Source organism: Mesoplodon mirus (genome assembly GCF_964341445.2).
Source record: "Mesoplodon mirus genome assembly, chromosome: 2".
In the NCBI taxonomy this organism is placed as follows: domain Eukaryota; kingdom Metazoa; phylum Chordata; class Mammalia; order Artiodactyla; family Ziphiidae; genus Mesoplodon; species Mesoplodon mirus.
The window spans coordinates 58387640-58413864 of record NC_138977.1 but is presented as its reverse complement, the minus strand read 5'-3'; the positions used below and the strand labels follow the sequence as shown (position 1 = coordinate 58413864).

Here is a 26225-nt window from a genome sequence, read left to right as displayed (position 1 = left end):
ATATTAACAAATTGAAGAATAAAAACCATATGATCATCTCAATAGATGCAGAAAAAGCTTTTGACAAAATTCAACACCGATTTATGATAAAAACTCTCCAGAAAGTGGGCATAGAGGGAACCTACCTCAACATAATAAAGGCCATATACAACAAACCCACAGCAAACATCATTCTCAATGGTGAAAAACTGAAAGCATTTCCACTAAGATCAGGAACAAGACAAGGATGTCCACTCTCACCACAATTATTCAACATAGTTTTGGAAGTCCTAGCCACGGCATTCAGAGAAGAAAAAGAAATAAAAGGAATACAAATTGGAAAAGAAGTAAAACTGTCACTGTTTGCAGATGACATGATACTATACATAGAGAATCCTAAAGATGCCACCAGAAAACTACTAGAGCTAATCAATGAATTTAGTAAAGTTGCAGGATACAAAATTAATGCAGAGGAATCTCTTGCATTCCTATACACTAATGATGAAAAATCTGAAAGAGAAATTAAGGAAACACTCCCATTTACCACTGCAACAAAAAGAATTAAATACCTAGGAATAGGGACACCCCTGGTGGTCCAGTGGGTAAGGCTCTGCGCTCCCAATGCAGGGGGCCTGGGTTCGATCCCTGGTCAGGGAACTAGATCCCACATGCATGCCGCAACTAAGCGTCTACATGCCGCAACTGAAGATCCCACGTGACGCAACTAAGACCCAGCACAGCCTAAATAAATAAATTAATTAATTATTTTTTTAAAAAACCTAGGAATAAACCTACCTACAGAGACAAAAGACCTGTATGCAGAAAACTATAAGACACTGATGAAAGAAATTAAAGATGATAGAAACAGTTGGAGAGATATACCATGTTCTTGGATTGGAAGAATCAGTACTGTGAAAATGACTATACTACCCAAAGCAATCTACAGATTCAATGCAATTCCTATCAAATTACCAATAGCATTTTTAACAGAACTAGAACAAAAAATCTTAAAATTTGTATGGAGACACAAAAGACCCCGAATAGCCAAAGCAGTCTTGAGGGGAAAAAATGGAGCTGGAAGAATCTGATTCTTTGACTTCAGATTATATTACAAAGCTACAGTAATCAAGACAATATGGTACTGGCACAAAAACAGAAATATAGATCAATGAAACAGGATAGAAAGCCCAGAGATAAACCCACACACCTATGGTCAACTAATCTATGACAAAGGAGGCAAGGATATACAATGGAGAAAAGACAGTCTCTTCAATAAGTGGTGCTGGGAAAACTGGACAGCTACATGTAAAAGAAGGAAATTAGAACACTCCCTAACACCATACACAAAAATAAACTCAAAATGGATTAGAGACCTAAATGTAAGACTGGACACTATAAAACTCTTAGAGGAAAACACAGGAAGAACACTCTTTGACATAAATCACAGCAAGATCTTTTTTGATCCACCTCGTAGAGTAATGGAAATAAAAACAAAAATAAACAAATGGGACCTAATGAAACTTAAAAGCTTTTGCAAGCAAAGGAAACTACAAACAAGAGGAAAAGATAACCCTAAGAATGGGAGAAAATATTTGCAAACGAATCAATGGACAAAGGATTAATCTCCAAAATATATAAAGAGCTCACGCAGCTCAATATTAAAAAAAAAACAACCCAATCTAAAAATGGGCAGAAGACCTAAATAGACATTTCTCCAAACAAGACATACAGATGGCCAAGAAGCACACGAAAAGATGCTCAACATCACTAATTATTAGAGAAATACAAATCAAAACTACGAGGTATCACCTCACACCAGTTAGAATGGGTATCATCAGAAAATCTACAAACAACCCATGCTGGAGAGGGTGTGGACAAAAGGGAACCCTCTTGCACTGTTGGTGGGAATGTAAATTGATACAGCCACTATGGAGAACAGTGTGGAGGTTCCTTAAAAAACTAAAAATAGAATTACCATATGACCCAGCAATCCCACTACTGGGCATATACCCAGAGAAAACCATAATTCACAAAGACACATGCACCCCACATGCACCAGTGAACACATGCGTTGTTCACTGCAGCACTATTTACAATAGCCAGGTCATGGAAACAACCTAAATGCCCATTGACAGACGAATGGATAAAGAAGATTTGGTACATATATACAATGGAATATTACTCAGTATAAAAAGGAACGAAATTGGGTCATTTGTAGAGACGTAGATGAATCTAGAGACTGTCATACAGAGTGAAGTAAGCCAGAAAGAGAAAAACAAATATCGTCTATTAACGCATATATGTGGAACCTAGAAAAATGGTACAGATGAACCAGTTTGCAGGGTAGAAATTGAGACACAGATGTAGAAAACAAATGTATGGACACCAAGTGGGGAAAGCGGCAGAGGGGGATGGTGGTGGTGTGATGAACTGGGAGATTGGGATTGACATATATACACTAATATGTCTAAAATGGATAACTAATAGGAACCTGCTGTTTAAAAAAATAAATCAAATAAAATTCAAAAAAAAAAAAAACCCAAGAAACAAGAGGGGAGCTGCGGGTCAGACAGAGGCTGGGCCAATCCTCAGGGACTCTCCCACCCAGATTCCTAGCTAGAGATCTCCATTCCTCCTGTTAGCAACCTGCTCCTCCCCCTGCCCCCAGCAGGTTCTCAGGGCCAAGGGTCCAGCAGAAAGGGGCACATGAGCGGTACAGAGAAGCTGTGTGATCCGCATGGGGAGAAGTGAAGGAGGCTAGGCTAGGTGCTGGCAAGTGCCCAGCCCCACACCATGCTTCCTCCTGGAGGGGGAGGGGCTGGCAGGTACTGGGTGATGGGGCTGGACGAGCTGCCCTAGGAGGGTGATGGAGGGTCCTTGGATCTCTGCGGCAGATCTCAAAATGGATTAGAGACCTAAATGTAAGACTGGACACTATAAAATTGTGTGGCAGCTGAAACTGAACTCTGGGAGGGCGGGGGGAGGCTGCCAGATAGGGGAAGTCCCCAAAAAAGGAGTGGCAAACACTTTGGCTCCACAGTGGAGTGGGCTAAGCCCCTTTCCCCTGCTCTCCCAGCACAGAACAGGTGTTGGTGCAGGAGTGGGACTTGTGGCCAGAACTGTGCAGTGAGGGAAGGCTGGGGAAGCCAGGAGTCTGCGGCTCTCAAGCTGTGTATGGGTGGGGTGGGGTGAGGTCCCCAGGCAGCCCCCAGGTTAGACAGTCTGTGTCCCAGCCACAAAGGGCATGCCCCTGTCAGTCAGAGGTTGGGGACAGGCACATCAAAGAGGTCACAGACACCTTCACTCTCATCCAGGTTGTAGATGTAATCGTGGTCTCCAGGGGATGGAGAAAGGCGGAGGAGGGGTGCAAACACTTCTGAGGACATAGCTCCTCCAGGAGCTCTGAGCTCATGCACTCTCGAGTGGGATCAAAGATTTCTGACAGCTCTTTGGGGAGCTCCAGAGCACCTGTGGGGTCCGCCTTGATGGGCTCAAAGGAGGTAGAAGGGTTGGGTCCGGATGAACTGCTGCTGCTGCTACTGCTGTCCAACAGGGCAGAGGACTGCAGCGGCCGGGTGTCCAGTGCTGTCAGGCCCAGCGGGAGGGAGCTGAGCTCACCACTGTCCTTGCTATCGGTTCCAGGGCCACCACTCACTGTGATCTCAGCTGCTGGACTGGCCACCCCCTGGGCTTCGGTGCTGCCGGGAATAGGGTTCGGGGTGGTCACCTGGGGACTGCTTGGGCATGAGGCATCCTGGGGCTGGGCCAGAGCAGGCTTGGGCAGAGGCAGAGGGGGAGAGACAGCAGGTGGGCTCTGGAGCAGACCTTCGGGTGGTGGCACAGGCACCGCCCCAAGTGGTGAGCTCCATGCCTCCTTGTTCACCAGCAGCACCTCGATGGGGCCACTTACACTCTTCAGGTGAATCTGGTACTTCTTCTGCCCATTGAGGCCCTCTGGGATGGGCACTTCCAGGCTGGTGCCCGACGGGGCCTGGGTGGCATCTCCAGCAAAGCATCTGCAGATGTCCTCATGAGTCACGTAGGCCAAGCAGCTGTTCTGTACATCCTCTGTGATGTTCCGGATGCTCTGCTGCACCCACACCTTGTGCTGGTCTAGTTCTTGCTCTCGCTGCTGCAGCTCCTCCATCTCTGCCTTGAGCTCAATCAACTTGTCCGCAATCTCTCGGGTATTGCAGCCAGGCCCCACGCCCTTCTACTGGATGCTATTCTTGGATTTTTTTCTCCATCAGCCTGATACCTTCTAGCACATTAGTAATGTCATAAGTCCGCCACTTCCAGCGAACAGCTAGGGTGTCAGCTGCCAGCTTGAGGTCAAGCACACCATCCTGTGCCTCCTGCAGAAGCGACACGAACTTGGTAGTGAGAAGTTCCAAACTCTTCTCGTGCCGGCTTGGGGTGCCCGGGGGCGGCGGCGCCTGTGGCCCAGCCTCCACCATAGCGCCCTCCCGCCACCTCCCCTCAGCCAGGCCAGGCCAGCGCAGCCCAGGCATTCAGTTTTGAAAGACTTTCTTGGAGGTGTTTCTCATCCCCTTCCCTTTATTCCGACTCACCTATTGTAGCAGTTTCCCAGGGCTGTTGTAACAAATTGCCACAAACTAGGTAGCTGAAAACAAGAGAAACTTATTCTCACAGTTCTGGAGTCTAGAAGTCTGAAATCAAGGTGTCTGCGGAATTGGTTCCTTTTCGGAGGCTCTGAGGGAGAATCCGTTCCTTGCCTCTTCTTAATTTCTGACCCTTGCCCACAATCCTTGGGATTCCTTGGCTTGTAAACACATCATTCTACTCCGCCTCCATCTTCACATGGCCTTCTCCCTTTGTGTCGATGTGTCTCTTCTCTTCTTATAAGAACACCAATCACAGCCTATGCCAGTATGACCTCATCTTAACTAAATTATATCTGCAATGACCATATTTCCAAATAAGGCCACATTCTGAGGTACTGGGGGTTAAGACTTCAACATACCTTTTTTTGGGGGGAGACAATTTAACCCATAATATCCATCAAGACCCAAGTGAATGTGTGTTCCTTATCTAACTACCCCAATCCCCAGGGGCAGAATTAAATGTTCTTTCTTCAGGACTCCCACATATTTAACACATGCTTCTGCTGATTAGAGCATTTGACTCATTGACCACCATCGCTGGCTGAGTTAGGGGCCTCATCTCTTTGGTCCTCCCCACAGTGCCTAGTTAAGAGTCTATGGGGAATCCTCTGTAAATGTAGGCCTGCGAAGCAGCTACCCTTCCCTGAGCCATCATGCCGGGCACTGCACTAAACTTTTCAGGTATTAATCCTCACAGTGACCCTGTGAAGTTGGTATTTATACATTTTAATTCATATTTGATAGGGAAGAACACTGGGATTTAGAGAGGTTAAGTAACTTAGCGTAGCCAGAATTATTGCCTCTAAAAACCTGAATGGGCGCCTTGAAGGCACCATGGGGAAAGCTTCCTGGTCCCCATCTTCACCTTTCTCAATGTACCCCTGATCTGGCTAATTCAACTCTGCTCCCTCGAGACAAACAAATCTGGAGACTCAGTCCTATTAATCCTGGGATCTGTTGCACGTTCCGGTCTACACTCCCGCCGTCCAAAGCGTTTTTCCTCCAGAAGCCGAACACAAAGCGAATCCACCCTGCGGACGAGAGCGCACAGGCCGCTTTTCCGGGGGCGCCGCGTGAGGACCCGCGCATCAATTGGTTGCGCGCGGCTGCCTACTCCCGCCCCGGGGCGGCTCCTGGCGCGGCGATTGGCTGGGCGACCGTGCGCTCAGAGACCTCAGCCCCTCTGCCCCCTCCCGGCCAGTTCCAGCTCGCCGCTGCTGCATGGGGCGCCGCCGGCGGCCGAGGGAGCGTGACTGCGCTGCGCAGGGCGCTAGGAGGCATTGTCGCCGTAAGTGGAGCAGAGAGCGGCCCGGAGTGGGGCCCCACGTTCGTGCCCCGCAAAGTAAACGTAGTCTGAGGCTTATCGCTGGAGGGGCTGGGGGAGAGAGGGAGAGAAATGCCCCCGTTTCCGTAGTGTACCCTCCCCTCCCCCAAGTCACCCCGTGGAAGGAGCAGCGGTGCACCAGCTGCGGCTTCTGCAGTGCCAAGGGGCCCGGCGCCGCGCCGGCTCTGGCTTGCAGACTGCGGCTGGAGCCCGGCTGGCTCGGGGGAGCGGGCGCCGAGGTACCAGGGAATAGGGAGCCTGGGGAAGCCGTCCCGAGGCGGCCTCCGTTCCCCGCGGGAGGCGCCTCTGCTGGGAGAGGCTGTTGTAAATTTCGTCCCTGAAGCCACACTTTTCGGGGTTTGCTTCCCCTCTGGGGAGCTGCAGACGCCTGTCCCAGAGTGTTCCTCTCGGCCTCCGGGTAGCGCGGGAGTCCCCGGCCCTCAGCGATCACCAGCGTTCTCCTCTCTGCCTGCTTTATTCTCCCCAGTCCCCGCCTGCCTGGCGAGCGGAGGGCCGGCGATGAGGAGCCATTGGCTGCGGGCGCCGGGGGGTGGGGAAGACGGTGAGGCGGTCCCCTAGCGCGAGGCGTGGGGACCCTGGCCTGGCGACCGCGCTCAGTCCTGGGAGGCGCAGCCGGAGGATGCTTAGATTCCCATACAGAAGCATGCACGCGACTCTGGGAACCTCATGGCTCAAAAACAAGGCGCCAGTCCGTCCCGCTCTCGCCCCAGCGGGCTTCTTTCCCTTGGGTGGAAAAGTGGGTCAACTCTGTCTGGGCTCGAGTGGGCCTTCGGGGCTACTTGGGTCCGATCCAGCCGACTGCTTCGCACTTCCCCAGTGGCTCCTTAGCTTGGGCGGTCGAGAGGACCCGCTGCAGCCAGTGGGGGTGGGAGTGGGGGGAGCTTGCACACATGGAGCAAGAGGCTCGAGTTGCCCTTCGGAGCGGCTGCCAGGCTCTAAAGTTCCCAAGTGCCCACACCAGTAACTAAATATAGGAGCAGCTGGTGCGGACGGGGTGTCACAGCAGCTCCTTTGCACAGATCTCGGGGCTTCAGATAAGGTAGAGTTCTCACTGACGAGGGCTGGAGGCCTGGCAGAGGGTTAGGGTCAGTGTTTAAGCAAAAATCATCCCCCCCAAACCTGTATCCAGGTGAAACCAGGTTATAGATACAGGAGGACTCTATTGCCAGCTCTCACAAAGCAGGACAACTTCTTTTCTGACATTCCATTTATTATATCCTAACTTACCGTCTGTAGCGGTTTAATCACATATCAGTAATGCCTTGGTGTGCGAATTGCTTAACAGTTTGCAAAGATTTCTCAAAAGTTATATGTCATTTACTTCTCAAAACAACCCAGTGAGGAGGGTGGTATTTCCATCTGACAATGGGACTGCTCACCACAGTGATAATTTTCCAAAACTCTGGCTGGATTAGGCTGCTCTCCTCAAAAAAACCTTTCATAGTTCCCTGAAGAGAAACAGAGGACAGACTTATAGAGTGGCCTCCAGCCCCTCCCCCAGTAATCTGGGGAGAGACTGGCTTCCTGTCTCCCTCTTTCTCTCATCATTTGGGTACTTCTGCTCAGCCCCTGCCTCTGTTCCCTCTTCCCAGCCATGCCATGTGCCTTCATGGCAGAAGGCACACATGGTCCTTGGGCCTGGCGTTGTGGCCTCCAGCATCTGGCTCATTCTGCCTTTCTTTTTTTTTTTTTTTTTTGCGGTACGCGGGCCTCTCACTGTTGTGGCCTCTCCCGTTGCGGAGCACAGGCTCCGGACGCGCAGACTCAGCGGCCATGGCTCACAGGCCTAGCCGTGCCACGGCATGTGGGATCTTCCCGGACTGGGGCACGAACCCGTGTCCCCTGCATCGGCAGGCGGACTCTCAACCACTGCGCCACCAGGGAAGCCCTCATTCTGCCTTTTGTCACTGAGTCTCTTACCTGATGGGAAGCTTATTCTGGCCCAAGCGCTGTCTCTGTACCTTTACTCTTCCAGTGAGGGCCTTATAGAAGGGCCCAGCACACGTTTGTTGGATTTAAACATTTCCTAGGGCTATGATGCACACTCTGAAGAAAGAGGAGTTGGGGAGGGATGTGGAGAGGGATGTATTGCTGAGACAGCAGCAGTGTGAGTATGAGTTTGGACCCTGTGTTGAAGGGTCTCCAGGATTTGGAGCATTTTGGAGCAGTTTTCTAAGGCTGACCTCTGATGACTGGGACTCCAAACCCAGAACAGACCCATATGGGCTGGTGGTTCCTGTTTCCCCCCATTTGGAACACTCTCTGATTTTCTGCTACTACTACCCCTGCCTGTGGGGTTGACCAGATGCCTCAAGGAGCCTGCCTGTAGGGTTGGGTTGTCTTTGGGGCCCTGTGGTTGTGGTCTGGCTCCAGGAGGGCTGCCTTGCGTGCTGATGGCTCCCACTGGCTGGCAAGGTCTTTCTTTCATGGAATTGCATGAGACTGGGCAGCCAGAATGGTGCCGACATGCTGATTTTGGTTGACTCAAATTGTTTGCATAGATAGGGGCCCCTCATGTCCTAGGGTGGCCCGGCCTAGGAGGCTTCTCACTCAGTGAGGAGTGGGTCCATAGTTCTCTCCATCACTCATATGTGACTCAGACAATTCTCTATTTTTCTTAAAAACAGTTTAAAACCAAAGAAAGGAAGAGCAGCTTGCCTTATTTCTCCCCCCCCCCCCATCTCTGAGGGCTCCTGTTACATGTTCAATAAATTCTTGCTACTTTTTGGTCAGAGAGGTCCAGTGTTGGGTTGGGGCTGGAAGGAGCAGTCAGCAAAGTTGGACAACCTTGTAGGACCTCTTTTGGGGACCCACTCCAGACTCTCATCATCTCAAGTTTGTTCTCCCCTCAGTTCTGGGGCCCTCCTACCCCATCTTGGGCCTTATACCACATATGGCCCTGCCCCTCCCATTTCAGCCCTGCCCATGCCAAAAAGTGACAGGCCTTGGTCACCTGACCTGGGAGAGGGACTGTCAGCTGGAAGTTATAAGAAATTCTCCCTTGGGGAATGGGTAGTTTTAGGTGAAGGGAGGGTGGTTTCCTAGCCAGTTAGTGGGGTTGGTGATTTTAGGTAGCCGGAACCTCTTGGGGGCCTAGGGCACATCTGTGTTGTATCCAGAGCATCCTCTGGAATGTCAGGGGCCTGTCCTCCCAGTGACTTACTCTGACACCTAGACTTTACAGGCTGTTCCTGCTTCAGTGTCCAATCTCTGACCCACACTATAGGGTGTCTGAGCTTACCACCAGGGGTAAGGTTTTTAATTTGACTAGTTTTCTTCAATAGGCTCTTTAGCTTAAGGCACCACTGCTCCCACCTGGTGGCAGCTAGTAGAATTGCAGGCATAGTGCCTGAAAGTAGCCTATGCAGCCTCACCAGGGTTAGCACAGACCCTGGGTAGCTTGGAGATTTACCTTCCCTTTCGTCTCTGTTGTGAGGCCAGGATTGCCTCAGAAAGGTCTTCCTCATCAGAAGCTCATAAGTCAGAGCTATTTCCTATATTTCCTTCCTCCCTCTTCATTCTTATGCCCTGTTCCTAGTAGATGTGCAATACATGTTTGTGGTTACTGATGATGAATACTGGAGATAGGAAAAGGAGGGAGCATGGTATGTAGGAAGAATCCTGGGCTGGGAGTTAGGAGACCTAGGTTTTTCATTTCTGTTTGGCTGATTTACCTCCCTTCTTGGGTCCTCAGTGTTCTCATTCATAAAGGCATTAGACTGAGTCACCAAGATTCCAGCAACATTGCTGTGACTCAGGCTTAGGGGGTTGGTCTTCAAGGTAGCATGATAAAGGTGTTGGGTCCAGTTTTCCATGGTCCTCACTATTCCCTGCTGTTCTACCCTGGACCACCTTCTGCAAGTTATCCACCTGGCATTGTTAGGACTTATGACCCTTCTCATTTAGATGGTATCTTTGTTGTAAGAGTCAGTTGACTTGTCTTTAGATTTGAAACCCAAATGATGGCTGTTGATCATCATCACTATTGGGGGAAACTAACTGAACATCTGTTTCGGTATGTGGTATAAAGTGCAGGGGAAAAGCATAGTATATATCTGCTCCCTGCCTTAAGCTGTCTGCAGGCCAGCTGGTGGGGATAAGTATGTATATTTTTAAAAGCTCATAAATAACCCAAGTGGCTTGAGCTAAGGCATTGTGTGCTACTGAAACTTAGGGAGGAGAGAACACTGAGGGCTGGGGCAATCTGGGAAGACTTCCTGGAGGTGGAGAGAAGGAAGTTCTACTCATTCCTTAAAGATGAGTTCCACTGACTTGTTTGTTTGAGTCATATGGGTATGTAACTGGGATTAAGTGCTGGCATCATATCTGCACGTGTACTGCTTTCATCATTTCAGCTAGCATTTATTAAGTAACTTACGTGTCCTGAGCCCTGGTCTAGAAAGGTATGTATTTTTTGTTCAATCCTCATATGAACCCACTGTGGCAGGTATTACTAGATCTCCTACTCAGTTGAAGAAACTGGGGCTCAGAGTAGTTAGGAATCTTTCCCAAGGCTTCTCAACTAACAAATGTCAGAGTTGGGCATTAGGCCTGTCTTCTTCCTTGGCGAGATGCAGGCACATACTGAACTCATCACTAACTCTCCCTGAGCAGCTGAGTGGGCTTGACTGGGCCTCCCTGTCCAGTTGAGCACATGTGGACTTTTTCTTGGTATCTGTTTGTACCCTCACCCCCTTCTCTCTGCCCTTCACATTCTTCTGCCTTTGACCCTCAGATGTGTTCATTAGAGCTCCTTGAGCTGTCTGTGGATCTGGGACTGGGATCCAGGAGCAAAAAAGGGCACTGATGTTGGCCTCAAATTCATTATCTGCATGGGGTGCTGCCGCTGGTGATGTGGGTGACTTTTGTAAAGAAGTGAGCACTGGATGTAGAGTTGGGCCAGGTTAATGCCATTTACTTACTTTGACCTTGGCCAGGTCATTGAGTCCCTCTCTCTGCCTCAGTTTCCTTCTCTAATAAAAAGCAGTTGGAGACATTTCCTGAGTCCCTTACGTCTTTCTACACCTGATCGTTTTGATTGTGTCCTCACCCTTCTTTAAGCCTTTTTTCCCCAGTGATCCGGCCCCCCTTCCTTTTTCCTTGGGGTCTTGCCAATAAACTCAGCATCAGACTAACAATCAGATCTGTGGCTAAAACTGTAACCTTCCGTCCGTATTGCTTCATGGAAAGGGAATTCTTAGAAACCACCCACCAGCCAGACAGTGAGCTCTGACCAGGCAGGGCTGTGTTTCATTTGCCTTTGTGTCCCCGCTTCCTGCCTGCGGGAGGAACCTGGCAGAGGTGGCTGAGGAGACCTGGGAGCTGGAGCGGTTGTCCTGTGGACTGGGCTCCGAGCCTGTGGGATGGAGGGACAGGTGTCTCTCCTTGCACTTGGCTGTACCCCGCCTTCTCCCCACTGCTCTGCCTGTTAAGTGAGTCACAGGCCAGCACACACCTAAATCCTCACACCCTCCTGGCCACTGGTTCAAGCCCTGGCAGGATCATATGTGTCAATCCTCCCAGAAAACTGGTAGGGCCGGGCTGATGGGCAGATCAGCCACTCTGAAGGCTGAGCCGGATGTGGCCTGGGCTCTGGGCCCCTCAGGAGGAGGTGAGTGGCCTGGACCCCTCCCTGCGTGCTTCCTGCAGCCTGGTTCCCCGGGGAGGGGGGGTCGGGGGGGGTCCCTGGCTGGTAGTGGGCAGGCGCTTCATGGCCCTGTGTCTTCCCCAAGCGCAGGTCCCTTTATGAGCAGCAGACCAGCCTGGTGGCTGGCATCAGGACACCTGAGTCTGCATGCTGAGGAAGATGGGTGAGGCCGTGGCCACAGTTGCGAGGAAGGTCAACGAGACAGTGGAGAGCGGCTCCGACACCCTGGGTGAGTGAGGGCACGGCTTTTCCAGCTGTAGGGCACCCTGTACGTGGTTTATTGAATCAGTTTGGAAATGAAATAGAAAGAGAAGATGAAAGACACAGTATCAGCATACACCCCTCGCCATGAGGAGCTGTGTTCCATGGACTTTTTTTTTTTTTTTTGCTGTACGCAGGCCTCTCACTGTTGTGGCCTCTCACGTTGCGGAGCACAGGCTCCGGACGTGCAGGCTCAGCAGCCATGGCTCACGGGCCCAGCCGCTCCGCAGCATGTGGGATCCTCCCAGACCAGGGCACGAACCCGTGTCCCCTGCATCGGCAGGCAGACCCTCAACCACTGCGCCACCAGGGAAGCCCAACTTTTGTTTTTTTTAAATTTATTTTTGGCCGTATTGGGTCTTCATTGCTGCACACAGGCTTTCTCTAGTTGCGGCGAGCGGGGGCTACACTTCGTTGTGATGCGCAGGCTTCTTATTGCGGTGGCTTCTCCTGTTGCAGAGCACGGGCTCTAGGAGTGCAGGCTTCAGTATTTGCAGCATGTGGGCTCAGTAGTTGTGGCGCACAGGCTCAGTAGTTGTGCATGGGCTTAGTTGCTCTGTGGCATGTGGGATCTTCCCGGACTAGGGATCGAACCCATGTCCCCTGTATTGGCAGGTGGATTGTTAACCACTGCACCACCATGGAAGTCCCTCCATGGACTTTTTATTGCAGTTGTGTTTAGTTTGTGTATATGGGGTCCCAGCATAAGATGTATTTCTTACTATGGGTCATAGTTCAAAGAGGTTTGAAAAGCACTGAGTAGGGCTTCCGTCTGCCGGGAGCATGTCTGCCTGCCCTCAGACTGCTGATGACTCCAAGTGTGTATGTGCCCTTGGACCAGGTGGCAGTAGCTGGCACTGCTGGGTAGCCCCATGTACCACGCCCTGTGCAGGTGCCTCCTGAGTGTTGCGTTATTGAATCTTCACAACTTCCCTGTGATGGATGATACCCACCAGGCATGACTAGCCTCAGATTTCAGATGAGGAGATAGAGGGTCGAAGGCAGAGTGGGCTCTTTTCAGGTCACACAGTCAGGCGGCCCCTTTTCATTCCACTGTTTTAATTGAATTGTGTCGTATATTGTTGAATTGGTTATCGCGTTTTAGGCCTTGCAGCTACCCTAAGGCTGTAAGCGCTTAAGCAAACTATCCCATTTAATTGAATTCAGCAGATATTTGTCAACTATCCACCATGTGCAAGAGTTAGCAGGGGATTGTGTGTGTGTGTGTGTGTGTGTATGTGTGTGTCCCGCTGGAATGTAAGTGCCATCTCAGAGTCACAGGTGTGTTGCAGGAATGCAGAGGCGGTGAACGCAGGCCTGCCTGGGGGATGATTGACAGGCTGGGATTTGAGTTGGGTCTTTGACACACAGAGGAATTTCACCGGCAGGTTAGGGATGTGTGTGCCTGTGTGTGCCTGTGTCTGTCTGTCTGTTTCATGAAAGAGCATTTGCATGGAGGTTACTGCCTGGTAATGGCCCAGAGACTGGAAAGGCGGAGCGTTTCTGTGAGCAACCATTGGTCAGGTGTGTCTGAGGGTCCTGGGGCAGGGGGTGGTGGCCCAGAAAGTGGAGGGACGCTCAGCCTTCAAGATGCACTTGGTCACCATCTCTTCCAGGAAGCCTTTGGCCCTGCCCCATCCACCTCTTGCTCCCTTCCTCCTCTGTAGGACTCATTCAGTGTCCCTGGAAGGGAGGGATCCTGTGGTCTTTTGTCCCCCACCTGCCAAGAGCCAGAGCAGTGTCTGGCACTTTGTAAAGCACATAGCGGTGTTTACTGAACTGAGCGATAGTGAGAAAAGCATCTCCTCTGTCAGCAAACAGACTTGAAGATTGCTGTTGGTTTTGGAGGGAAGTCTGGCAGGGGGTGGTGCCGGGGGGAGCCTTCGGCTGGTGAACTGAGGACTGTGGGCCCTCAGGAAAGGAATTCTGGAATCCTGTGCTGGTCACTCATATGGTTGCACTTACCCGAGTGCTCAAGACTCTCCACCACTGATGTGGCCTGGATTTGAATCCCCACTCTGCCACCTACTAGCCTGCTTCCTTTGCAGATTGCTTTACCTCTTGGAGCCTTGATTTCTTCATCTATAAAATGGGATGGTAATTGTGCCTCCCTCATCAAGGGAGCAATTGTAATGTCTTAAGCTGCTTGGCATGAGTAGCTCAATAAATGGCAGCTATTATTTTTAATTTTTCTTATCTCCAAGGGCTGGAGGTGGGGCCTAAGTCCCTCCCCTCCCCCACCATAAACGCACCTCCTCCAGGTGTCAGCCAGTCACTTGGCTGGGTGTCCCCACTTGCCTTGGGATGGGGAGTTCAGTGCAAATGGACGGATCTCTGTGGTGAATAACCTACCCCTACCTTAAAATGGTGCACGGGAGAGGGACACATATGCGGCTCATTCTCATCCAGATGTGTGAAGGGGGCAGGGTGGAGGAGCAGCAGAGCGGGGAGAGTGGAATTCTGACCTCCTGGGGGACGTGCTGTTTGAGGGAGGATTTCAGGAGGCAGCAGTGAGGAGGCGGGTGTCCCAGGCACCGGGAGGGCTGTGCCTGAGTGGGGGGCGAGACCGCTGCAGAGTTGCCGCTGGGGATGGGGGAGATGAGGGATGCCACTGGCAGGCGGAGAGCCTGCAAGGCTGTGTTGAGTCTAGACTTCAATGTCTGAGGACCAGAGATTGCAAATTCAGTTGCCTCCACAGGCCAGGTGGGGATTTCTGTGAACAGAGTGGACGCCCTGCCTGCAGTGAAGTGTGGAGGGCGTCTAGGGTAGGGCGCTTTGCAGCCAGCTTCTCTCTTTGCCCGGGTCATGCCCACTGAAAAACTCAAACCAGGCCTCTGGCAGCCCTGCCTGGCCACTGCAGTGCCTGGGATTGGAACCCTAACTGGCTGGCACCAGCGCCTGGGCCCTCTCTGTTCTGGGGTCGGGGCAGATGGTTGCTGATCGCAGGTCAACTTGGGAGAGGAGTTAAATGCTTGAGCCTTGGTGGTCTTGGCTGAAGCTCGAGACTTTCACACAGAGGTGGTTGGGTCTTTAAGCTCAGGGCTGAGTGAGAGGGGGCCTTTTTACTTCTTCAGTGACCAACGAAGAAGCAGAATGTCAGAGCAGGCCACTGTGGGCGCCTGCAATCCTGACCCTTTGGCAGGTGGAGCTCATCAGGCTCATGCAATCTGAGGGGTCAGCAGTTAGCACGTATTGAGCGCCTGCTGTGTGCACAGTGCTGGGGAGCTCCCAGGGGTATGTGCAGTGGAGTTCTGGACCTGAGACTGGCCTGCCACTGGGACAGCAGTGACTGACGCACGGGCTCCGTGCTGAGCCGTGTCAGATGGACTACAGGTGGTGGTAATTCAGAGGTGGGAGATATTGCTGGGTGTTGAAGGAGTCTGGGAAGGCTTTCTGGAGGAGGTGGGAATTGATGGGGGTCTTGAAAGAGAGGTGAAGTAACCCAATATGGTTCTCATGTAGAAGAGCAAACAATCTGAAGCAACTAAAAAGCCAGTACTGGAAAATTGCTTAAAGAACTTTTGTTACAGCTATATAATGCAATTTACGTAGCTGTTAACCATGGTGTGTAAAATTTCATTACGTGCTTGAATGAGGACTGGCAAATTCTCATGTATAATGTGAATTGGAAAAGAACAAGGATCCCAAACTGTATAGACAGTAAGATGCCAATTATGTTAAACATGTGTATATGCATAGATAAAAATTGGAAAGAAATAAGATACAAATGGATGTTAGAAAATACCATTCTTCATTTTCTGAATGTTCTATGATGAACATATTACTCTCACAACCAGAGAAGAATAGATTTTAGGGAGAGGACCACCTGCCACTCTAGAAAGTGAAAGTAAAACCCACTTCCCAACAGCAGACAAGAGGTACAGGAGTTAAGGGAGTAGCTCCTGCTCTAAGCCCCTGCCCCTGGGTGTGGAATGAGCTTCCCTGGCTTCTCCCCTTCTGCTGGGTTTCCCAGCCTGCCTCCCTGTGCACAGGCTGGGGGCGCAGGCCCGGTGGGATGTCTGCTCCAATGCTGCAGAGTGGGAGATCCCTGCAGAGGCTGGGCTGGGGAGAGCTCGGTTACAGGCTCTCACCTTACTCAGGTACATAACCCTGGGAAGCATCACTCACGCTGCCCCGGCCACTCACGGGTGCACTCCAGAGCCAGGCTTGCTCCTCCTGTAACCTGAGCTTTGGTTCACAGCCCTTGTTGCCTCACTCCAGGCCTCTTGACCCCCAAGAAGTGGGCTTCTTTCCACCTGGCCCCTGGTCTGCCCCTAGGTTTGAGTTGAAGCCACTTTCTTCCAGCCCCTCACCCCTCCTCAGCATCATCTTCTAGACTTTTCGAATGAGCTTGCAAAGAGTTGGGAACTCTTCACTGTACTCAGACTCCCCTCCCCTGAACCAGGCACTCCTCTCTATCCCTCCTTGTCTCCCCAAGTTAGTTTTTCCTCTTTTTAAAGGCCTCATGCCCACCTGGACTTCCTTGGGCTCTTGCACCCCTGAGGGGCTTCTGACCTCACCCTTCCCTCCCTGGCATCAGATGGCAGCACATCCAGCCAGTGGACCATCAGGCCAGGCTACTCTGCACCCACTCCTTTCCAGGGGGAGGCTCTCAGGCTTGGGGGGATGACTTTAAAAAATTGATCATTACTGCAGAAGAGCAGGATTTGGAAAGGCTTGGGAGAGTGTGGGAAGGGAGGGCTTGGCTGGCTGAGATCGAGGCACTGGCAAAGATGGGAAGAAGGAAGAAACAAGGTGAGCTGGGAAGGAAAGGAGCTAGCATTTATCTGGGGCCTGCTGTGTGTCAGGCTGCCATACTGGGCATTTAACATGTCTCAGGTGGGCCCGCATGCCTAGAGCCCGTGCTCCACAACAACAGAAGCCACCGCAATGAGAAGCCCATGCACCGCAACGAAGAGTAGCCCCTGCTCGCCGCAACTAGAGAAAGCCCTCGTGCAGCAATGAAGACCCAATGCAGCCAAAAATAAAAATGATAATAAATAAAAATAAATATTAAAAAAATATATGCCTCAGGTGGTAAGGAGAAGGGGGCAGCCCCCGTGGGCTGCTTCTGCTTACGTGCAGATCGTGGACCCCACTCTAGAGCTTTCACAGTGGAATCTCAGAGGTTGGGCATGGTGGCCTGCATGTTAATGGGAACCCTGTATGATTCTTCCCTGCCTCGAATTTTGGGAACCACTGGCTTACTATTTACAATCTGGAACTTCCTTCTTCTGGTGAGTTCTGGAGGGCTGGGTGGCAGGGGTGGGGTGGGGTGAGGGGGGGTGGTGTTGTCTAGGCAGGCCTCTGGATTTCTATGTGTGTGTGTGTGTGTGTGTGTGACAGAGAGAGAGGCAATGAATATGAACATGGACTTGATCCATCCTCAGGGAACTGAGCGGCTAGGCTGGGCACTGTGAGATAACCAAGTGATGAGACCAAGGCTAGTGAGAGAAGGGATTTGTTGTTCCCTACTCTCCCCCTTCCCCTCCTTTCCCCCTTCCCCTCCTTTCCCCCTTCCTCTCCTGCCCTCCCTCCCTCCTCTCAGGCTCACTCATGCTCTGGCCGCTTTTCTCCTGTCTCACCAGCAGATGGCACCCCGTCACAGCCGACCTGGTGACAGGCAGCTGAGTCAGGGACTTGGCCAGGGTGTGAGGGCCTGGTCCCGACAAGGGCTTACACGCCCTGGCCGGCTTCACATCCCGTGTCTACATTCCTAGCTGACTTCACAGTGTTTTGATTTTGCAGCCCCTTTCTTGAGCAAGGGTGCTGAGTAAATGCAGTATCAGGAAGCACCCCATACATACTCACTGGACCAGAATAACATCTTCCCTTGGATCAGATACTGCCACCGCTGCTTTGTCAACAAACACACATTGAACACCTACTGTGTGTATCTTCCCTGGAGGACCCAAGTGTCCCAGAAGTGCCCAGTCTAGAGGGGGAGACAGACATACACACATACTCACATACACGTCCCGAGGGAGGGGGGCAGCCAGGGTTTATGGTGGGAGCAGTCTTTTTTGGCCCCAGGAGGGGCTTGTGGGTCTACAGTTCCTGGCCCAGAGCCCAGGAGGCTGGTGCTGGTAGTAGGGGAGGGGTGTGTGTTTTGCTGCCATGTCTCCTGGCCTGGTGAGTCCTGAGTATCAGGCAGGTACAGGTCAGCTCTGAAGGCATGGAGCAGGGAACAGGCTGTCTGTCACAGGGCAGCCCTCAGCCTGGCCGGGGCCGCCCGTCTCTTTACCGTGAGGGCTGGAAGCCTCAAATCTGCCGATCGGCCACCTTTCAGTTCCTTGAATTGCTAAACCCTTTCCAGCCTCAGGGCCTTTGCACATGCTGTTTCCTTTGTCTGGGATGCTCTTCCTTGTTCTTCATGGCTGGGCCCTTCTCATACGTTAAGGTTCAGCCTAAATGTTTCATCTATAGAGAGACCTCCCTGACTTTCCTTTCTAAGTGGCCTTCACCCAGTCATTTTTCTTTAAAAAAAAAAAAGAAGAAGAAGAAGCTATGAAAAGGTATACACAGGTAGCAAAGTCCATAAAATCATATATACTTAGTTCAGCAGATATTTGTAAAACGAATACTCATGTAACTACCATCCAGGTCTAGACATGGAATATTGCCAGAATCTCCAGAAGCCGCTCCCACCCCCAGAGGTAACCACCATCCCAACTGCTGTGATGAGCTCTTCCTTCCTTTCTTTAGTTTGATCTTACTTTCCTTTCATTTTCCTGGCCCTTGGGTATTGGAGAGAGCAGACTGTGGGCACTGGTGGGGGGGGATCAGGAGGTCTTGCTTGGCAGGATGTGCCAGTGCAGAGAAAGGGGTGGAGGTGAGACCCTGGCAGGGGCTAGTGTGTGAGGGTATCATTCAGAGGCAAATAACCAGTATACAAAGGGAAACCAGTAGAGCTTTCAGAGAGCCCAAGGGTTTCACTGGTACTGAGTTGGCACAGTGCAGTAGCCTGTGGTGCAGAAATGCAGGGCCTGCACCTGGCGTGCCCTTCTCATTTCAGAGGCGAGTGATTGGTGTCAGCCCAGCCCAGGGTGCCTGTGGAGTCCTGGCTGCTTCTGAACTGGCCCCAGAGAGGTGGACATATATGGCCGTGTCCAGGCAGGTAGCACTGAGCCCATTGTTCAGGCAGGTGAGGAGGGGCCCGGGTGGGGGTTTCTAGAAATCCTTTTCTTTCTCTCTCTCTCTCTCTTTTTTTTTTTTTTTTTGGCTGCACTGCACGGCTTGTGGGATCTTAGTTCCCTGACCAGCGATCGAACCCATGCCCCCTGCATGGGAAGCGTGGAGTCTTAACCACTGGACCGCCAGGGAAGTCCCTGGAAATCCTTTTACACCATGCTGTCCTCTGGCATTGCCTCTTTGTGCCCAGGTCGGTATGGGCTCGTTGGAGTCCTGTATGGACCCCCAGCCTCAGGTATAGAAGGGGCCATGGAGGGAAAGAGAACAGCTCAGTATTGGAAATCAGCTCTTGAGATGGAGAGAGAGAAAATTTATTCTGTGGCTCCAGCCTGGGCATTTGCACTCTGCGGAATACTTTTAAAACTATATATGTTTAACTTAAAAAAACAGGGCTTCCCTGGTGGTGCAGTGGTTAAGAATCTGCCTGCCAATGCAGGGGACATGAGTTTGAGCCCTGGCCCGGGAAGATCCCATAGGCTGCGGAGCAGCTAAGCCCGTGCGCCACAACTACTGAGCCTGCACTCTAGAGCCCGTGAGCCACAACTACTGAGCCTGCATGCCACAACTACTGAAGCCCGCGTGCCTAGAGCCTATGCTCCACAACAAGAGAAGCCACCGCAATGAGAGGCCCGCCACCGTCACGAAGAGTAGCTTCCGCTTGCCACAACTAGAGAAAACCCGCGCGCAGCAACGAAGACCCAGTGCAGCCAAAAATAAATAAATAAAAATAAATAAATAAATTTATATTAAAAAAAAACCCAGTATGTATCACCTATGCCTAGTGCACAAAGCACAAGGCCCAAATCGTAAACAGAGAGGCCAGGCTTCCTCCCACCCTGTCTTCTGGTCCACTGGTCCCTTCCCCGTGGCACAGTGTCTTGTGGAACTAGAGGAACAGTTGCGAGGTTACGCTGGCTAACTCTAGAGTTGCTAAAGGATGAGGATGGTGAGCTGTGTCCTGAAGTTGTTTCTGTAGCAGTGATGGGACGGAACTCCAAATCCCTTTGGTTGTGGCTCAGGTGTCTCTGTTGGTGGTGGGGGAGTCCCTGAGTCCCCTTCTAGAGCTTTGGAAGCTCCAATGGCCATGAGCCCCACCCATCTCCATCCCAGCCCCACTGCGGGCCTCAGTCTTCTGGAAGGAGGGAGGATAAGAGTGGGGGGCCTGTGGTGGGCGTTCTCAAGCACAGCACACCTGTCCCTTGGGTCCCTGTTTGCTGTGATGCTGCCCCGACACAGCGTTGGTGCTCAGAAGTCATGTGTCGGATAGATGGAGGAATTCCCTCATCCCACAGGCACAAATCGCTCAGTCTTCTCTCCTTAGTTTTCTCTCCTGTTCATTGTTCGGTCTGCAGAAATCACCCCAGCCACGAGAGCCAGTCCAGCCCTGAGGGGCCTCCAGGGAAGCCCAGTGGGAGGTGGAGGTCTCATCACAGCAGGGAGACTGGGCCCTAGATGGCGCGGTGACTTGTGGAAATGCCACAAGCCCTGGAGACAGGCCACCAGGCGGCCAGCTGATTGCATGGCGTGTGGCATGCTTGCAGAACCTAAAGTGAACTAAGTGAGGATGAGTTCCCCTTCTACTGTCTTGAGTTGTGTACACACCGGATGTTGGTTTAGCATCCGTGTTAAGGGGGTTGCACAGAAGAGGCGGCATTTCAGCTGAACCTTAAAGGACGGAGCAGGTTTAGGGGTGTAGGTGTGGGACAGGAGTGAGGGGAAGGCGTTCTAGGTGAGGGTGTCTGAGCAAAGGTGGGGCAGCATGCAGGCAGGTGCTTGTGATGGGAATAGCAACACGGGAGAGCAAAGGGAGCTGAGGCAGGAGGGGAGGTCGGGGCTGGCCCAGATCTCCGAGGGCCTTGAGTGTCACCTTAAGTAGTTCCTACAGTAAAGTCCTAGCTTACACAGAGGTTAGGTTCTAAAGAGAGCCTGAAAAGTGAAGATCACCTAGAGTCAAATGACCCATGAAAAAAACCAACCCAGTGATTTAATCGTCGCTCAGCCTTAGCAGGTAGCTGCTGTTATTGGCCCCATTTCACAGAGGAGGAAACTGAGGCACAGAAAGACTAAGCAACTTCCCCAAGCCGGGGATTTGCACCCAGGCACTCCTACCACAGAGCCTACGTTCTTAGCCCTGTGTTAACCCGCAGCCTGGGACAGACCGTTTTGATGGTTGGGGACCAGGTGAGGTTGCCGGCTCACAGATAGCAGACCCAGGCTGTAGGGAACCATGTACCTTCAAAAACACCAGAGTCACACTCAGCATCTGTGTTCAGCAAGTTAAATGGGGGCCCAAGCTGCCTCGGCTGTACCTGATCTGGGCAGCAGTGGGGGGCCCCTGGCAGGTTCTGAGCAGGGAGTGACGTGATCTGGGCCACGTTTCAGAGGAGCACCGCCGGGCACAGGATGGATGTGAGACCATGGAAAGGATAGCAAGGAAGAGGCACCTTCCATGCGCCGGGCCTCTGCTGGTGTGGCCTTGTCCTGAGTCAGACCAGTGGGAGGAGGACGAGAGGAAGGAGAGGCTGCGGGAGGGGCTGGGCAGCCGATTGGCTGTGGGCGGAGTACAGTTTGAAACCTGGTCATCATGTAAACTAGGGAGGCCTGGGCCATTTGGGTGGATAAGGAGATTCTGATGATTTGGTGTCCCCAAGGGACACCCCTGAAGAAGCACATAGCAGGGAAATACGGGCATAGCCAGCTAGAAATGAAGATGTCTGCAGAAGTGCTGCTGCCCCAGAGGGGCCCTAGTTCTGGGGTCCCTGACAGCCCCAGTGCATCCTTCACCCCTCCCACTAGCACAGACCAGCAGACATCCCAAGAAGCAGGTGGTTAAATAGGATGTCAGGCTGCCCTGTGTCACTGGCACTGAAGAAGCGTTTTTTTGAAGGCAAAGAGAAATCTTCTTTGAAACCACATGGATAATTATGCAGCTTTAAAAAATGTATGTTGGTGGAAGAACAAAAATGTTCTGCCTCAGGGAGATAACCAAATAGATAGTTTGGTGGCATCAGAAGCTTGTGTCGCCCAAGTATGAGAGTGGTAGCCTTGAGGAGGTGATTTAGCAAGGCTGAGGAGGTTATTAAAATCAAATGCTTCCAGAAATGCAAACATGGCTCTGGCTGACAAGGCAGCTGGGGATGGAGGGAGGTGATACAGGGGCCTGGCAAAGCCAGTCATTCCCGAATGGAGCCCTGACACATCCCGAGCGGTAAGTGTGGTGACCCAGGCTGAAATGAGTGATCTGTGCTCACCTTTAGACGTTAGGAAATTGTAGTTTATTCAGGGACAGGTGCTGCCAAAGGTCATTGTCATTAAAGATGAGGTTGAATTAAGAGCTGCTTAATTGGCATCTGCCTCATCATGGTTGACTGTGTTTTGCTAAGACGCATATTTTTGTCATGCTCCAGTGTATCGCTGGGATTCCTTATTCTGTCAAGTTCATGTCACCAAACGTGTATTCACTGTGTGTCCCGTCTGTCTGTGTCACGCTCTGCAGAGGATGGGGAGGTGAGAGGAGGAGGAGGGAGCTGATTACTGAGCTCCGGCAGGTGTCTCATTAGGCCGTGCACTTGCTGGTATTGCTGCCTGGATCGTCCTTTGCCCAGATCTTTGCATGCCCTGCTCCTTCTTTTTTATTCTTGTCTCAGCTAAATGCCACTTCCTCCGAGAAGCCCTAGTGAGGGTTGCTGCCCTTGCCCCTGCCTCAGTTACCTGCTCCTCATTACACCGTTTTATTTTTTGGAGAGCAGTGTCATTGCCTGACATTCTTTCAGGTATTTGCCTCTGTATTTACCACTCTTCTTCCCAGGCTGGCGTGTAAGCTCCTTGAGGCCAGGGACTCTGTCTTGCTCATCACTGTACCCTTGGACTGTGCTACCGTGTGCTGGGTACTCAGGAAATCTTTGTCATATGAATGACTGCATCTGATTTTCTCAACTGCTCCGGACAGGTGGTGTTTTCATGTCGCTTACAGAAGGGGAAACCGAGGCTCCGAGAGCTGTAGTGGTTTACCCGGATTCTCACAGCCAGCAAATCTCATGCTGGAATTTAAACTCGAGTCTCTTGGCCTCCCTCGCCCTCTGCAACAGGCCACCCGCCTCACTGGGACCTAATCCCTGCCCTCAAGAAGCTCTCCGCCCTGCCAGGAAGAGTGAGACAAACACATTAGTCATTCTCGTGGAAGACAAACAGGCGAGGCGCCCTGACAGAGGCAGCAAACACACACCGGGAGCTTCAGGGCGGGAGCAGTTCCATCAGTTGAGGACTTGAGCAAAGACTTCTTGGAGAGGTGGCCTTTAGACAAGACCTTGTAACGTGGTGTTGCCGGGAGAGGATGTTGAAAAGGGACACACTCTACTTAATGGGAACAGCACCTGCAAAAATACAGAGGTGGGAAAATAAAAGGAATTTGCAGGGAACAATGAGTAGTCTGGCTTGGCCAGAAGGTGGGAGCAGGGTCGCAAGCAGGATTCCTAAAAAGGGAGGTCGGGCCCAGATCCCTTGGCGGGATTGCTGGGCTGCAGAGAGTGGGTTCATTCTCTGCGGCATGGGGAGTCCATTCTTGAATGGAGAGAGGTATTCAGGTGATGGGGATGGAAAGGTGGGGCAGGGTGTGGAGGGATTCCTCAGTGAAGAAGCGGCCATGGTCATTGTCAAGGTGGATTTCAGGGTTGTTAAGCTGGTGTCTTTTAGGTAACAGTAAAACCATATTAGAGTAATCACATCTTTGCCACAGACAGCAGGGTTCTTGCCATGAGTTCAAACCCTAAACAGATATTAGCTCATTCTTTTCTTCATTCCCCAAAAGGGCATTTGAACCCCCATTTTATAGAGGGGGATCCCAAAACAAAGCTTCCCAGGGGTGAGGGGTATGGTTACGTTCAGAAGTGTTTGCCCAGCTCTGTGCTGGGCCTGAGGGGTAGTCAGCAGGAGGGCACATGCGCCTCCAGTCAGGTTCATTGCTCACGGATCCTGTAGGCAAGTCTGTGGATATTTACCAGTTGGGGGAAGATGGTCCAGCACAAGCACGAAGGCGGGTGTCCTGAGGTTGAAGGTGAAGTGGTTGGGACACCCTTCCTGGGGGAGGTGGGCTGGGCTGGCAGGAGGAGCTCTAGGGGCAGAGTGGAGAGGGAGGGCATTCTAGACTGTGGGAATGGCATGAGCCAAGCCTGGGTGAGGAGTGAGCTCGAGGACTGGCAGGTGGGTGGCTGCAGTGAGGTGTGCAGCCGGCGGCCAGGCCCTGGTGTTTGGCTGGGTCAGATGCTGAGCCCATGGTGCTGCTTGGAGGCGTTTGCTGCCACTTCCTGGATCCATTCAGTTGTTCACCTGTGACCTCAGGAAGCCCACTTACTCCTCTGAGAAAGCATGCCTTACAGGGCAGAATTCCTTATTATTTCAAGCCTGAGTGATTGTTTGAGGAGGAGAAAAGGCATTGTAAAAGTCCAGTCAGTAACTGCAGCTCTTTCGTGCCCGGGCGCTGCCTTTGTTCGATAAGTACAGTCTGCTCAGCTGTCAACTGCAACCCTCTTGCCTTCTGCCCTGCTCAGAAGCTGGCTCCAGGCTAACTGAGTGGTCTGGCATCTCGTCACCCCTGGAGAAGCCCACATGCACACGTGGGCTTCTGCTATGGCAAGAGTACTGTCAGGTCTCCTCTGCCCAGCACGTTAGACCGGGGATATATATTCTGGGACATGCACTGGCTCCTCCTGTGGGCCAGGCATTGTGCCGGGCACTGGGGGTGTTGGGGAGGATGAGAAGTGAAAGGATACTGTCCCTGCCTGCAAGGAACAAGTGTTTGCCTCCCTTTAACCATGTGCACGTGATGTCCACAGTTTTGGCCATGTCAGAGGGCCAGATGTACTCCCAGTCACAGGTGGAGTAACGTGATTGACTCTCAAGTCAGGCTGCCCTGGTTTGAAGCCTGGCTCAGCCACTCATTAGCTGTGTGACCTTGGGCAAGTTACTTGATCTCTCTGATCAAGTTAAGTCTGATCTGAGCTAAATTTCCATTTTCTCATGTCTAAAAGGTCCTCACTTTCTAGAGTTGTGAGGATGAAAATTGGGTAATGCCCATAAATGTTTAGAATGGTGGCCAGCGTATGCTCAGTGCTATGAGTATTAACTATGATTATTATTACTTAACATTTTTCTTTAAATAAACTTAGCATAGATACAGTTTAAAAAGAACTTTATATCATTGCTGTAAATGGAAAATCAACATAATTTTTCATTAATAGTTGATAACCATAAAAACAAAGATGAAAACAGAACACCGTTATGAAATCTTAGGTTAGGCTTGAATCTGCTTCCCCATTAAAGAGGGGGTAAAGCAAGGACTAGAGGACTGAGAATTTGAAATGGGACTTTCTCACCATGTGGCTGATTGTTATTTGTACAGTGATCACCATCTAAGTCCTTCTCAAAGTGTGGTCCGAGGACCAGCAGCATCAGCATCCCTGGGGGGCTTGTTAGAAATGCAGATCCTTAGGCCCCATCCCAGATCTGCTGAATCAGAACCTGCATCCTGGGACTTCCTTGGTGGTCCAGTGGTTAAGACTCCATGCTCCCAATGCAGGGGGCCCGGGTTTGATTCCTGGTCCAGGAACTAGATCCCGCATGCATGCCGCAACTGAGTCCACATGCTGCAACTAGGAAGTCCGTGTGCCACAACTAAAGATCCTGCATGCCACAACAAAGATCCCCCCTGCCACAACTAAGACCGGGTGCAGCCAAAATAAATAAATAAAATTTAAAAAAAACAACAAAAAGACCTGCATCCTAACAAAACCTCCATGTAATTCATGGGCACATTACAATTTGAGAAATCTGGTCTTTTGTCGCCAGATTTGTGAGTTCCACACTTGGAGAGCGACGGGCTCAGTTCAGTCTCTAAGTTTTATGCATGAGGAGGTTAAGGTCCAAGAGTGACCTGCCCAAGGTCACTTGATGAGTTAAGAGCAGCAGCAGATCAGAATCCAGGTCTCCAGACTGGCTCTCCAGGGCAACATCCTTGAGAGGATGGGAAGCCAAGCCAAGCTCCTTCCCATCTTTACTTACTGTGTGACCTTGAGCACATTCTTAACCTCTCCGGGCCTTAGTTTCCTTATCTGCAAAAGGGGACTGACACTACTGCCCTTCCTCAGAGGTTGTTGTCAGGATTAAATGAGATGATGCTCAG

At 51.4% G+C, this 26225-nt stretch overlaps 1 protein-coding gene and 1 pseudogene across 4 annotated transcripts in view; one reads left to right on the top strand and one right to left on the bottom strand.

Moving 5' to 3' along the window:
* Positions 1–3136: 3136 nt before the first annotated feature.
* LOC309798704 (transcription factor E2F4-like) lies at positions 3137–4710 on the bottom strand (annotated as a pseudogene). Its single transcript has one exon. The product of its transcript is annotated as a transcription factor E2F4-like (transcript).
* Positions 4711–5663: 953 nt separating this feature from the next.
* The window catches only part of LRRC20 (leucine rich repeat containing 20), a 65617-nt gene continuing 45055 nt past the window's right edge, over positions 5664–26225 (top strand). The window contains exons 1-2 of one of the 3 annotated variants that reach the window (XM_082611205.1): positions 5804–5892; positions 11687–11825. In XM_082611205.1, coding sequence (XP_082467331.1) covers positions 11744–11825 — 82 coding nt within the window. In that variant the 5' untranslated portion in view covers positions 5804–5892; positions 11687–11743. Of the gene's footprint in view, positions 5893–11681; positions 11826–26225 lie in introns of all 3 variants that reach the window. The other 2 variants (XM_082611206.1, XM_082611207.1) reach the window with 2 other exon arrangements.